We start from the raw sequence: 14,386 nt of genomic DNA, 5'->3' as shown, positions 1-14,386 counted from the left end.
AATAAGACAACAGTAGAAAAGCAGCATTATTTAAAGTGTACACACATTCAGAGGTTAGAGTCGACAGAATGAGGTCTGTGGGGGTTGGAGGAAAGAGAGAAACTGACAAAGAAATACAGAGGCAAGGAGAATGTATTCTAGAATCCATCCAAATAATCTGTTCTTTGTCTTAAGATGAGATAAGATGGGGTTTATACATGCGTGTGTGTAAAGAACTATCTTTTCAGGACAGCTCTCACCATTAACTGAACTCGCAGTGCGTTAAAATAGATCCAATTTCGGTGGTCTTGCATTGATGGCGATTCGTCCTCACACACTCGCACGGAAACAGGAATGTGCTGTCACCAGTGCCGAGCGTAAAGATATGTCATGTGCTCATATCGTGGTGTCACGCCTGCTCAGCTCAGTACGCGTCCTGCAGAGATAACCGGTGTTGCGAGGGACGGGAAAAGGACGGAACAAATGCAATACTAAATGAGAGAGAGAGAGCAGCTGTCGTTAAGCCAAACTGATTACAACTCTCCTGCCATTTACTGTAGGTGTTTAGCGTGGAAGCGGCAAAGCAAAGCTATCCATCCCTCTGCAGACCAAATGACATGAGATAGCGTGCACGCTGACATTTCTCAGCATTTTCTCATCTCTGTGATCATTGCAGCAATGCATACACATTACATGACATGCCACTTGTTAGACGCTTTTATCCAAAGCGACTTACATACTCAGTACTGTGGCCAATCCCCACAGGAGCAATGTGGGGTGAAGTGTCTCAGGGACACAACGACATGCTGACTGTAGTTCAGCGCACTATACCACTGAGCCACAGCCTCCCACTATACACAGACGATGGAAACTGAATGCAGCTCAGGTGCCAAACCCCTCCATTCAGTCACCTTCAGGGCAGGACATTTACCAGTGACTGACTAATTACAGCCGTAAGTGGGTGAAAACACGGAGATTGTGGCAGTCTGCGTTGATGTAATCAATCAAAACTATGAGTCAGACCTGTAGCGATGCAATTAATTGTTACAAGTTACTAAGAAACTCTTTTAAAGTTAATTGACTATTACTGTGATTGACATTCTTGGTGAAAAACAAAACACTTTCTTATATTCCTGTTATTCTTATAGATAAATGTAATTGATCTAATAAAAAACTAACAAAAGGTATATAAAATAAAGGTTCGCGTCGTAGTGTGAGACAAAGTTGCATGATGTATGCAGGTTGGGGAAGGAATATGGAAGAAGCTTCTTGAGGACCTTTTTCAGGTCTTCAGATACTTTGATATGATTATTCACCGTTCAGCCAGCCAGGATCTTTTGAAAGTACTCTACAAAAAGACTAATGTCCTTTAGTCTTTGTAGACAAGTTACAAACCCAGGGTGCTTTAGTTTGTATATCATTTACCTCCAATTACCTTACGATTAGAATTGCATGTGGCCTCACAAATAAGAAAACATGGACACTTTTTCACAAATAATCATGCCTCTTCTCTGCTGCAGCCACACAAACACACACAAACGGTTCACTGCACTTGAACGAAGTGTGCTCAGAGTCCCTGTGATGGAGAGATACTCATATTAAATAAGGTTTGTAAAAAGGTGGTGCACTTGCAAATGAAAAGCCTGCATAAATCTCTCGAGCACCAAGGCCAGAGAAACAAATGAATGCACTTTTTTATCACCCTCTACAAACAAAATGAAAACAATTATTTTGTGCTGTGTTGTTTTGTAAACTAATGCAGGCATGAATCCCGTCATTTTCAAGGTGCCAACCCATTCTGGAACATTGCTATCACAGATATTATGAAGTGGAAAGTCTTCTTTGAATACCATGGAGTATGTTTCAACAAGCCAGCCAATTTCAGCAAATCCATTTCAACCCTCACATCTTGCCAAATTCTCATTAGGCCATCTTTTCAGCCAGTTATTGCAGTATTGATTTCCATTCCCGTTATGTCTTTTGAAAGATTACATTTTCATATAAGTAAAATGTCTACGATGGTTTCCACCAGACAAGGCCATCAGTCTTGTTTTCTGTAAAGGTGCACCGATGCGTTCATTTTCTGATTCAACAGAAAGTTCTGTTTTGAACTTATATTTCGATGCCATTTTAGACTTTTTATGCATTTAAATATATTCATGCCTATTGCTTACACTACACTGCCTGGCTTGACCAGCTCAAACTTTTTAAAATGTTACAATTAGCAAAACCTATACAATATCACAGATATTAGTATTCAAAATGAATAAGCAACACTGCTTATGCAGTATATGTGTGTAAATATTGCAAATATCTAAATTGTCAAATGCATGTTGATAGGGTTGTAAGTGGAATGAATAAGCATTTGCTTCCTCCTACTCCCGTTCGGACTCATATGATTTATTATTATTATTAATATGAAGACTTTTTTTTGTTGAATATACAAATATTACCATGAATGTGGATAAATACTGTATTATAACAATACGGTATTCTGTTTTTCACATTTGTTATTTTTTAATCTGTTCGAAATAAAGACTGAAAGAAAGGGTTGTAAGTGTTTAATGTGTTTGTGGTAAAGATCAAACTGTGTTGTTTTCCAACAATATGCACGAGTTAAGAGAGACAGGAAAAACATGATTAGACTACTGATCTTTTCTTTAGATGTGTGCTTTGCTGTAACCGTCTCAGATTGGTTGATGTGTCTGTTGGCCGCCTGCTCTTACTTCCTTTGACTTTCTCTGTCCTTTTGACTGTTTCTGTGCATCGTGTTCCCCAAGAGACACCAAACGCACTTGATACGCATCGACCTTCACACGGTTTCTGGTTTATAAGGTTTACTGACTGTCTGTCTGTCTCTCTGTGCAGCTTTAAGGGACAACAGGATTGAGCTGATGCATGCGTCGTGGTCGGAGCTGACCATCAGCATCAGTGATGTCACGCTGACGGATGAAGGCATGTACACCTGCTCCCTCTTCACCATGCCTGTGAGAACAGCCAAAGCCTACCTGACTGTTCTCGGTGAGTACCTTTTAAACATGTAATACAATTCCTGCTTGAAAGAAATGTTCATTTGTAAATAATTGGCCACAATTACTTTAAAATATAGGTGGACTTTAGAATGGATAAGTGGGAAGAACATAAGTCATAGATAAGCTTCTGTTCTTCCAATTCAATTAAAATAGCTTTATTAGCGTGACTATATTTACACACAGTTTTGCCAAAGCTCTGTACAATTGCAAAATACATACACAATAACACATTTGAAACCAATTCTGAACATAAGCAAGAACAACATGTTTTTTTTCAGGGTTAGTTTTATTTATTTTATTGTTTGTTCTTCCAATTACTGGAGGTTACCAACATAGCTAATAGTGTTATTTGGTTGATTTTTCATTACTAACAATAAGTGGGTTAATTTGTTGCGCTAAGTATTTCAGAAAAAATTAACCGTTGATACAAATAGCCTGCTGACAAATAAAAACATAATATTGGACTCTTCGGTAATGGTTTTGTTGTGATCATCACCCCCACACATTGTCTAATTTCCTGCCACTGGGATTATTATCTTGCCAATTAGTTCCCACTAATGTTAATAGATGTCCTAGTGCACTCCAGCACCATTAGCAGCCTCTCTATGTTAACAAGCATTTAGAGAATTAGAGACATTCAAGGCTACTGCTCAATAAGGTTACAGAGAAAATTATTTGTTTGCAATACTGAACAATAGTTAATGGCTGGGAGATTTATTTAACATACCAAAATAAGTCCGGACGGTGAGTGCTAGGAACCATAATAGGAATACATTGGAATTCATTTGGGGACAAAATACCTAACTATTGGGAAATAAATCACAAAAAATGATTTGATTCAATAGATCTTAAAGAGATATCAACGAGAACCGTCTTGCATCACAAATGGAGCTCTCATTTAATTGTCATGTCTTGAAAATGCTTGAGCAGAAGACCAACAAATATAACACAGCACATGCAAATCAGTGACACACAAATGAGCAGAGAAACACACTCACCCATATTACTACACACTCACATGCACACACAGAGAGGGAGAAGGATTAGCGTCCCCTAGCGAACCAAGGGGAACGTCACTGTTTAAGATGAACTTCGTATTTGATCTGCTCTCCTTCAGTCTTGGGGGAAAACCATCAAACACTTTTCTGAGGCAGGCCACACTGCCTCATTCACTCACGTACACATACAGCACACTACTTGGATATAAAGCCCATCCTTTGAACACATTGGGAAATATGTATAGTATTAAATCAGATGAGGAGGGATATATCTCACTGCATAATGTATTTACACTTTCTTCCCTTAGAGGATGGTAAACAGAAAACAGAAGGACCTTTGCTTCTGAAAATAAATCGTACAGGAGGTGATGAGAGAGACAAGGCCAGAGCCAGTCGATGGCATTGACTGACAGACCTTTCAGTGACTCTGCCTGAGGCAGACGTATTGCTCATTGACATTAGAAGGGCCCCACACACTTAAAACACTCATTTGGGAAAGGCCAGTAATTAACATGTTCTGTATAACCTCGTAGCCTCCTCTGCTGTCACTTGTGTTTGCTTACCGTGATTTACACAAACACACAAAGAAACCTCTTTTAACTTAGAACTTGTGCTATTTAGCTGGAAATGTTTGTTTTCTGTTCTCACTATTTATTGGGTGGTTAATAGTTCAAAAAGAGTAATAATTAAATATGTGAGCATAAAAAGGAAAACTCTATTTACTTTGATTGTATTTGAGTTGAACACAGACAGATATATCCCAACATAGATAAAGGAAAAACAAACTATCTGCCTGGCTAGATACCTCTAGATGTATGGGAGAAAATATGTGTTTTGTAATTTGGGTGAACTGACCCTTAACGACTAGACGGCCCAATGGGGAGAGAGACCATCCAGCACTGTGTCAGCGAGAATCCTCCCTGATGCGTTGTGGAGTAGGCTGCTGCTCTGTAGTCTGCTCTCTCATCTCCCTGCAGGAGCCCGAGCTGGAGGAGAATTTCAAATAAGGCATAACAATATTATCGTTGCATAATGACATGCCGCTGTGTGTGAATTAGTTCCATCGCTGTGATTTCCACATTTCCACCCTTCAGGTGTCCCGGAGAAGCCAGAGATCGACGGCCTGACGAAGCCCGCCTTGGAGGGAGACCAAATCACTCTGACCTGCATGACCCAGGGCAGCAAGCCCGCCGCCGACCTGCGCTGGTTCAGGAATGAAAAGGAGGTCAAAGGTAAGCAACATCTGAATCTGAATGTTCTTCTGCATCACTGCTATGGGTTCACAAATACAGTGAGTGTAATATTATACAGATATTATATATTATATTATAATTACCTTTGGTATTTTAAATCGCAACAGACCGAATACTTGGCCTGTGGCAATGCATTTTGCAGCATCTCTATAACCAACTTTACACTGGACACTGCACTTCCTTGGGTCCTGAGCATTACACCTGCCAACACAAAGTCAGAACCACAGCTGAAATCAAATTTGTTTCATAAATAAAGAAGACCAGTAATGGAATTTACCTTTAAGCATAGTAGGCAACTTTGTGTTGCTTGTCGCCATGCAGATTCAGATTTGACAAAAAAAAAAACTTATAAAAATGAAATATGATGATTTAGTGTCCTCCCAAATCTCAGTTTATTAGGGTCAGAAACGACGATAAAATATAGTTAGAGGAGGTGATTTCCCAGTAGGATGTTAGTCACTACGTAGCTTTGCATTACCACAACAGTTGTAGATTAGAGCATTTTTTTTAATAGCATTAATTAAGTATTTATCTGGCTGTAACGTTGTTAGTGTTATCAGTTCGCATCAAATTACACACATTACTCATGATTTTCTACAAATCATTTTTTAGAAAAAAATATTGGACATTAGTTTTTTCTCAATGGTATCATTTAGTTTTTTACTCGAGTGTTAAAAATATACCATTAATCATTCTGTGCTTTTAGCGATCTCTACTGTAATAACTATTAACAGATGTATTGTCCAATCCCACCCAATGGTTGCTATTTAACTACTTAACTAAGCCTTCAACTTAATGTTGTATATGGAGAGACATCCCTATCAACTGTGTTGAAGAAATATCGACAAACGCAGACAACATGGCTCAGACAGTGCTTTTTGATAAACAAACCGAGGATCAATGTGCATTTGGGTTTTAGAATACTTTGATGGTAATGGTTGTCGAAGTCTCTCCAGAGTATTTTAGTTCTGAACAAGTTGTTACTAATAGAGCAGATTCAGCATGTGTCCTCTGGCCTGAGACCGATACATGAACCTCGCTTGTTATGAGAGAGATGTTCTAAATCACGCTGACTGGACTACACACCTCATTTCCACCCTGCCCCCGCTCTGTTCTACTTGATGAACCATCCGCTTTGTAATTGTTTGAACGGGAGAGAGCGAGAGCAAATGAGACAGAATATTGAAGAAAAGAGAGCTGGGGACATGAAATGAGTTTTTTGAGGACGAGAAAAACAGAGGCGGTTTTGTATCAAATAAAATGCAGAACCCAGTGGGGCAGACTGTCACAGATCATCAGCACAGTTGCAGAACTTTTTAACAAAGGTATTTATGCTGTTTAACAAAGTAGATTAAAGGCAGATGTTCCCACATCTAGAAAAAAACAACTATTTGTATGGATTTTCTCGCAGCAGCTAAACTACAGCCTGTGGCGTAAAGTTTGGCACGGTATGATAACTGGAATAATGATATGATTACTATTTTTTTATCATTTTAACACTTTTAAAATGTGTGTATGTGGAGGTATTTTACTCAGCTCACTGCATCTGTTTAAATGACTCAAATCAAACAAAGTACTTTATTGGTATTGGTATCACTATAAGGGTACTGGTACAGGGGCGGCTGTGGCTCAGTAGATAGAGTGCTGGTCTTCGAATCAGGGGGTAGCAAGTTCGAGTCCCACTGCAGTCAGCATGTCGTTGTGTCCCGGGAAAGACACTTCACCCCAAATTGCTCCTGTGAGGATTGTCCACAGTACCGAATGTATGTGAGTCGCTTTGGATAAAAGTGTCTAACAAATGAAATGACATGTAATGTAATGTACTGGTATCGTAGTTTTTAAATAATACCCAGCCCTTAGTGTAACCCAACAGATCACTGAAACTCATAGTGAGAACAATTAAATCTGGGTTGTGAAACACAAAGACACTTCTTAGATAAATATATTATGTTGTTTTCATATATTTGTATTTACTCTATTTTAATACATTTTTAAAATACAAGATTACAATGTACACACCAAAAAGATTAGCAACTTACAAATGTTTTCTCCCAAACACCGTAAGGGCAACATGTTAAATTAAAAAAGTATCTCTATCATTATTCTCTTATCACTATTTATTGTATGACTTGATTCCCTTTATAATAGTTATAACACTGTACGTTCTATAGAAATGATGTATTATGCCTTTCATTATATGCTAATGCTTAATGCTTCAGATAGTAGTGTTTTTCTCACAATTTCGTAATCCCAAACCACCATGTTGTTGTATTATAGCTGTTTGTCACTCCACTTTATATTCCCTCTTGTTGCTCTACTGAGGAAAATGAAGCTTATAGAATATACACTAATTAGCAGAGTTACAATTGTTCCTTTCAGGCTTATTGTGTCTCTCCGGGTGATTATTATTTCTCCCGGTGGCCCACTACTGAGAGAGAGAGAGCTGTAAGGCAAATGGGAACGGAGCGAGGGCATAATGTTCTCCTAATTTACCACGGAAAGTTAACAGGTAGTAAGAGATATCCTTGGTGGTTTGAAGAGAAGGAAGTCTCGAGAGGATCCGCCTTCTCATTAAGGTCAGATGCTATAATTCTCTCCTCAACGCGGCACACTAGACTATTCCCTCTACAATTTCATATCAGAATATTATTCACTGTGACAAGGTTGTAGTTCTTTGCTCGTAAAGGACGTTAATAGGGGCGACTGTGGCTGTGAGGTAGGGTGTTAGTGGGTGGTTCGATTCTAGCCCCCACAGGACACATGTCGTCTGTCTTTGGGCAAGATACTTCGCCCCAAATTGCTCCTGACGCCAGTGTTTCACCTTGTTAACAACATCTGCCTGTGAATGGGTCCATCTTCATGTAATTGTTATATATACCGTATATATACATGCATACACACATTATCATTTGTAACATTTGGACTGTCTTTGTTATTTTATACGCACGACTACTTTTCACATCTGTGAAGGCAAAGAAAGGCAAGTTTATTTATATAGCACTTTTCAACCCAAGGCAATTCAAAGTGCTTTGCAAATATGAAAGACATTAAGAGCATAAAACACATTAGAAATGTTGAAAAGCAAAGATAAGAAAACATGAATAACACGGGTACATGAATAAAGGTTACAGTGCAGTGTAAAATGTGAATAGTTCAATTAAAAGCAGCGGCAAAAAGAAAAGAAAAGTCTTCAGCCTGGATTTAGAAGTAGTAAGAGTTGCAGCGGACCTGCAGGTTTCTGGTAGTTCGTTCCAGATATTTGACAGTATCCCTAACCACATCCTCACATTCCTCCACCCCTAGTCTTCCCGTGAAATTATAGTTCTTTTGACCCTTTTCTAACCTAAAAAAAACCCTCGTCTGTGTATTTGTGATATATAAATACAATTTGGTTAATTGAGTGATGGATGGGTGAATGCTGACTTGAGCTTTGAGGGGTCCCAACCACTGAAAAATCACTATATAAATGCAGTCCACTTTTATTCATAGTGTGTTCACCCTTCTTTGTAAATGTATAATGTTTTCTATATTCCTTAAAACGTCTAAAATGCTCAAAATAAAACTGCAGGAGGCCGTTCTTATATGTATATAAATATATATATATGAGTAAGAGAACATCAGCAATGTGTTGTCCTTTTTCTCTTTGTTGGGAACATTGTCCAAAAACAGAAAGCAGAACCATGAGACTTTATACAAATGTCAGATTAGCAGATTCTTGTCAGATCTGCATTTGGTCTCATCGGGAGTTTCGATCGGACGTGACGTTCCTCCCCTCGTTGAATTCACTGAAAGCTCCCTCCTTGTCTGCCATTACACCCTCTCTTCCCCGGCTTAAGCCCAGACAGCTCTGCCTGCTATCTGGCATTAGGGCTTCCCAGGGTCCAGATAAGCAAGCCGATAAGCCCAAATCAATGGTGCTTTGCACACACTTTTAAGCAGTTATCATGATATCTTTCCATTTAATTAACTGTAGTTGGGAGATGATATTGTATCTGTGTCAACACATTTATCAGCCTCCCTTTAAAGCATGCCCTGCGCTATTACAAGCTGTGTTGATCTCACATACAAATCTGATTTTCAAACTCTAAAATTGAATACAAACTTAGAAAAGTATGTTTTTAAGGTGAAGAACCCTATCTTTCAAGACAAGTAGGTGTCTGTTTCTAAATAGCGGTTTGTCTCCCAGCGCAATACAGAATATTCAGAATGTGTTTTGTTCAAGAAAAAGTCAGTTAACAAGATTTTGATTGACACGGTAACACATTAAGTTCTCCAATGTCACAAAATAAATGCATCTCCGCCACTTATTGAATGACTTTCTTGTATTAATAAAAAAAGAGAGCCGTTTTGACTTTCTTTCCACATTTAAAATCTCCAAGACCTTCGGAAAAAAAGCAAACATAAAGGGCAAAGCAATGAACAATGCATGTATGCACGTGTCGGTGTATGGGACTGCTCTTGAAGTGTTCATCATCCTGACAGCATCAGGGTGTGTTCAATGCAAAAAGCCATCTCATTGTGGGCGACCATGCTGGGAATAAATGACAATTGTGACATATTGGTGTGGGATCTGGGGGAATAGAAAAGATTATATTACAGGCAGAGCCACTGGAGCAGTCCATCACCCATTCGAATGCAGTTAACGGACAGCGTATGCTAAGTTTGTGTGTGTGTGTGTGTGTGTGTGTGTGTGTGTGTGTGTGTGTGTGTGTGTGTGTGTGTGTGTGTGTGTGTGTGTGTGTGTGTGTGTGTGTGTGTGTGTGTGTGTGTGTGTGTGTGTGTGTGTGTGTGTGTGTGTGTGTGTGTGTGCGTGTGACAGATGGAGCAGACAGCCTGCATGTAAGGACATAAGCTTGCGTGTGTGGAACGGAATCCAATATTCTTATTTCTCAGTCTCTTTGTCCCTCAGATCCCCTCAGTCCCCCACCCAGTAATGATATATTTCTATCTCAGTTACACACCGTAACCCAGAGAGACCTCTGCCAATATCACCACATGTAGCACTTGTTTACACACCGCTGAACCAGGGGGAGCTGTGTGGAGACCAAGCAAGGCGAAGATAAAATGAATATGTATTTCAAATAAGGGTGGGGATGTTGCTATCGGAGTAGTATTATCATACTCTCTGACCTAAACTGTAGAGGTTATTGCTGCATCATGTTACGCGATAACTCTATTCCAATGGGGCTTAAGGAAGCAAACACAAGGATTTGATTCAAGCTCGCTTGCGGTCACATCCATATTCTGTTGTCGAACCTGTTAGTCAAGGACAAGGAACTATTTCTGCAGACATACCTTGCACTGTTTGAGGTCGTTGTCTGCTGACTTCCAGCGTGCGATCACTCAAGTCTGCCAGCTCACTGAAGAGTCCAACGGCGTCTGAACAACCTTTTCAAATAGTCTGTGTTATCTCTTCATTTATGTATAATTGTCCTTGACTACTGTGAGTGAGAGCAGAAGAGGTGGCCGTCATTACTCGAAGGTTTTCTCTTGAAAGAGCTATTGAGGAGAGTGAATAGGCAATAGCGTATTTCAAAGAGGATGATGTTGAAGTTAATGAGACTGCAAGCGAAAGCTAAAATAAGAACCAAGTTCAAGAATTTCAAGTCGTTTTCCAGTAAAAAGAAATACATTTTCAGTCATTTCTGTGGTGTTGGACCATCTTGCACACTACTTAAAAAGTCTGTGTTGGGACTACATTTATGCTATCCAGCTCCCTGGGGTGGACTGGATCAATGACCATTAAAGATGTAATTTCAAGATGGCTCCTGTGAGTCTTTTTCATGAATAAAAGATGTCTAGGTCACACACACAAAAAGCGCATGTATATGTAGCCTCACAACTGTAATCGTTTTTGTCTCTTTTACCATAAGGTGAGAATAAAGAGCAAACATATATTAAGCATTAATAACTCATGCACAACCTCCACCTTAAACGTGTGTGATGTTGATTAAGTGTGCACAGGCAGAGGACTTTCTAACCATGTCTCTGTCCTCATATTGTGATCAGGTTAACAGACTTAGACTTGATGAAAGAAGAGGGGATCAGGTTGCTACACCCACTGTCGAGGCCAATTAAAGGCAACATCCTGGAGGTGGAGCACCTGTCCAGTTTTAAATGCCAAGGCACAGAGTCTAGCCAGTCCTCTCCTTTTCCACCGAAGACATGTATTCTCTGTGAATACTCAGGGAGTTTCTTGTCAGAGAGGACATCATGACTTGGCACTGATAGAAACTCAAAAGTGCTCCCTGGTTGTAGTCAGCTGTCAGTTAGGCGCAGAGTCGTGCTGGTAAGACAGGTCAGAAAGGGGGGGTGCTGCCAACAGGCCTTTCTCGCCGAACACGACACGGTAGCCAGGATATGTGAGAAGATGGTGGACGGAACAATATATCACCTCACTGGAGCCTGCTGTGTATTAGTGCTCTAAAGTTCAGCTACCTATTTCTGTGCAGCTCCTCTGAAAGGCAAATGAAAACATGCAGCCTAGGTAGTATTCTGCAACATATGTATTTCCTTTTGCTCTGTGAAATCGAATTGAGTGTTTTGTACTATTCTAAATGTATATATATTCAGTGTATCTTCACCCGCAGGCGATTTGAGTGGAAAATGGGTTTAAACCTCAGATGGGATGCAGTCCCTGGTATGTTGAGTCAGCCCTCTGACCCCTGCTGCCAGGATTAGTCACCGTTGGAAATTCCTCTCCTGCCCAAGCAGTCTTTCCTGTGTGTCCCTCCATCTTATTTTAGCTGTCCCTCACTTCTGTGAAACGATATGAAAGGGTCAGATTTCTCCACTTGCCATTTCTAACCCTCCATGGCTCGGTCTTGGCTCAGGATAACAATGCAGGGCTCTGAGCACAACACTGCGCCACAGTCATTGCCAAATAATGCCAGGTGTTTTTCATTGAGACTTTCCACAGGTGCAAATAGTATTTATTTTCTTCCAGAGTTTTAATTAAATGCTTAAAATCTACATACATGCAGGAGAACCAAAGGATGTACATTTTAATGTGAGATGGCAGTTTTAGACAATATACTTGGGGTTGCTGCTGCCTGCACTTACAATTTTATATAACTAATTATGATGTTAGGCTCAACAGCTTCAAGAACATGCATTTAAAATGTGCTTGCCAGTTAAAATCAAAACATCATAAAGATAACTCAAGTCTATTTTACGCATGAAAAGTGCTATATAGTGATATGGCCTTTGCCTCGAAGGAGATAACTCACCCTCGATACTTCATGAAAAGCGATGGGATTTGTCTTAAATCAAATAGAACGGTTTCGATGGAAAAGAAAACTTGTCCCCATTAGAGAATCAATGTTTGACTTTTTGTGAAATATTACTGGTAGGAAACACTTTAATATGTATGTAAATTCTTCTACAGAGAAAGCAAGAGTCAAGTTTCCTGGTGCAGCTCAAAGTAAAAAAAAATGATGATTGACAACCCTAAACTTTAATGGCAGCTCAATGTCAGCTGCTCCATTCAGCGGCACTTAAAATGTGATAAGATATTTATAGGCCAATTATACCTTCTCTCAACCTCCCACATGCATGAACACACACACACACACACACACACACACACACACACACACACACACACACACACACACACACACACACACACAGCTCAGAAGCCATGAGTGCATACAGATTGACACACTTTAACGGTGAAGTATGACTTGTTGTGAGACAACTATTATTATGTTCTCAAAGTAGAACTGAGAAATCTGTGGGCCAAATAATGAAATCAATGAACTCGAACTTTGTGCAAGCATGATCTGTAATATTCGTCTCATCTGAAGCACACAGAGGCAATCAGAGTCCATTCAGATCGCCATGAGACAAGAAGGTAAATTGGTCTAGACACTGAAATCACACAGCAATATGATATATATAAAGTGAGCTCCTCCGTGTCTCCGATAGTGTTGTTTGGGAGCCGAGCGCATTTACAATTAGGAACATCTTCGATAGAAACCTTATAAACTAACTGAGAGAAATAAGCGCATTTTTGCTGAAAGCCATCCAACAATAATAAATAGAGTTGAAACACAAAGAGAACATTAAGTGTAGATGCTACAGGGCCACCGCCGAGTGTCCATCACATTGATTGAAGTACTTTATTATGGTCTTGAACGGCGTATAATAAAGGCACAATCAAACTGCAGTAAGGAAAACTATTTTTGAAATGATGTACTTTTTAAAAATGAAATCATCATCTTATCAAACACAGGCCAAGAAACAAAGCCTAACCTTTCTGAAATGGGTTGATTAAGATATATTGGGGTGTAATTTAACCTATCTATGATGCAACTCAGTTAAACCAACTACTTATTAACCCTTATCCTAACCTCAACAACAGCATTTAAATATGAACAGTACAATAGAGGGAGACAAAGGGAGACATGGTGACTTTGAAAACAGAATATATGCGGAAGGATCCTTCGGCAAACAGAGGGAGAAATACAGATGACCCATGAAGAGACATAGAGGCAGGCAGAACAGTCAATGAGGACGTGGAATAACTAATAGAAATAGTAGGTGAATGTTGGCAACAGTTCAAGCATGCCGCAAAATTAGAAATGTGATGTCCTCTCTATCCAGCCTTCCCCTCTTTCTCCCTCTCTTTTGTCTCCTGAGAGTTCCTCTTTGTGGAGAAATCCAGTCATTTTTCGCCTCTCTCTTGTTGTCTGGGTGGATGTTGCTAACACTGCAGACCTGCCAGTCATTCATCTCTAGGGGAGGCGGGCTCTTTGCCTCAGTTGGGGGGAAGTGACTGAGCAGAAGAGTTGATTGGCAGAATGGAGAGGGAGAGGAGACAGTGGGGGAGAAAGCTTAGAAAGTGGAGCAGATGAGCACAGAGGAGAGAAATATATGGAGCGTAAACAGTCTCTTTAGGAGACACAAACAAAGGTGGCCAGCATGAGAGAGAGAGAGAGAGAGAGAGAGAGAGAGAGAGAGAGAGAGAGAGAGAGAGAGAGAGAGAGAGAGAGAGAGAGAGAGAGAGAGAGAGAGAGAGAGAGAGAGACTGTACATGCACTGATGCTTTCTTACTATGAAGAGAAAATAAAAAAGGACATGACTTTATCGAAGCAGGGCAACACCTGAATATAGAGATTAG

The 14,386-nt window shown here is 39.9% G+C and overlaps 1 protein-coding gene across 3 annotated transcripts in view; it reads left to right on the top strand.

Moving 5' to 3' along the window:
• The window catches only part of cadm2a (cell adhesion molecule 2a), a 211,680-nt gene that overhangs the window by 169,468 nt on the left and 27,826 nt on the right, over nucleotides 1-14,386 (top strand). For all 3 annotated transcript variants that reach the window (XM_034099364.1, XM_034099365.1, XM_034099363.1), the window contains 2 exons: nucleotides 2,848-3,000; nucleotides 5,104-5,241. In XM_034099364.1, coding sequence (XP_033955255.1) covers nucleotides 2,848-3,000; nucleotides 5,104-5,241 — 291 coding nt within the window. The remainder of the gene's footprint in view (nucleotides 1-2,847; nucleotides 3,001-5,103; nucleotides 5,242-14,386) is intronic.

This window comes from Pseudochaenichthys georgianus, chromosome 14, assembly GCF_902827115.2.
Source record: "Pseudochaenichthys georgianus chromosome 14, fPseGeo1.2, whole genome shotgun sequence".
In the NCBI taxonomy this organism is placed as follows: domain Eukaryota; kingdom Metazoa; phylum Chordata; class Actinopteri; order Perciformes; family Channichthyidae; genus Pseudochaenichthys; species Pseudochaenichthys georgianus.
Note: the sequence above shows the minus strand (reverse complement) of the source record. Positions and strands in the feature narration are given on the sequence as shown.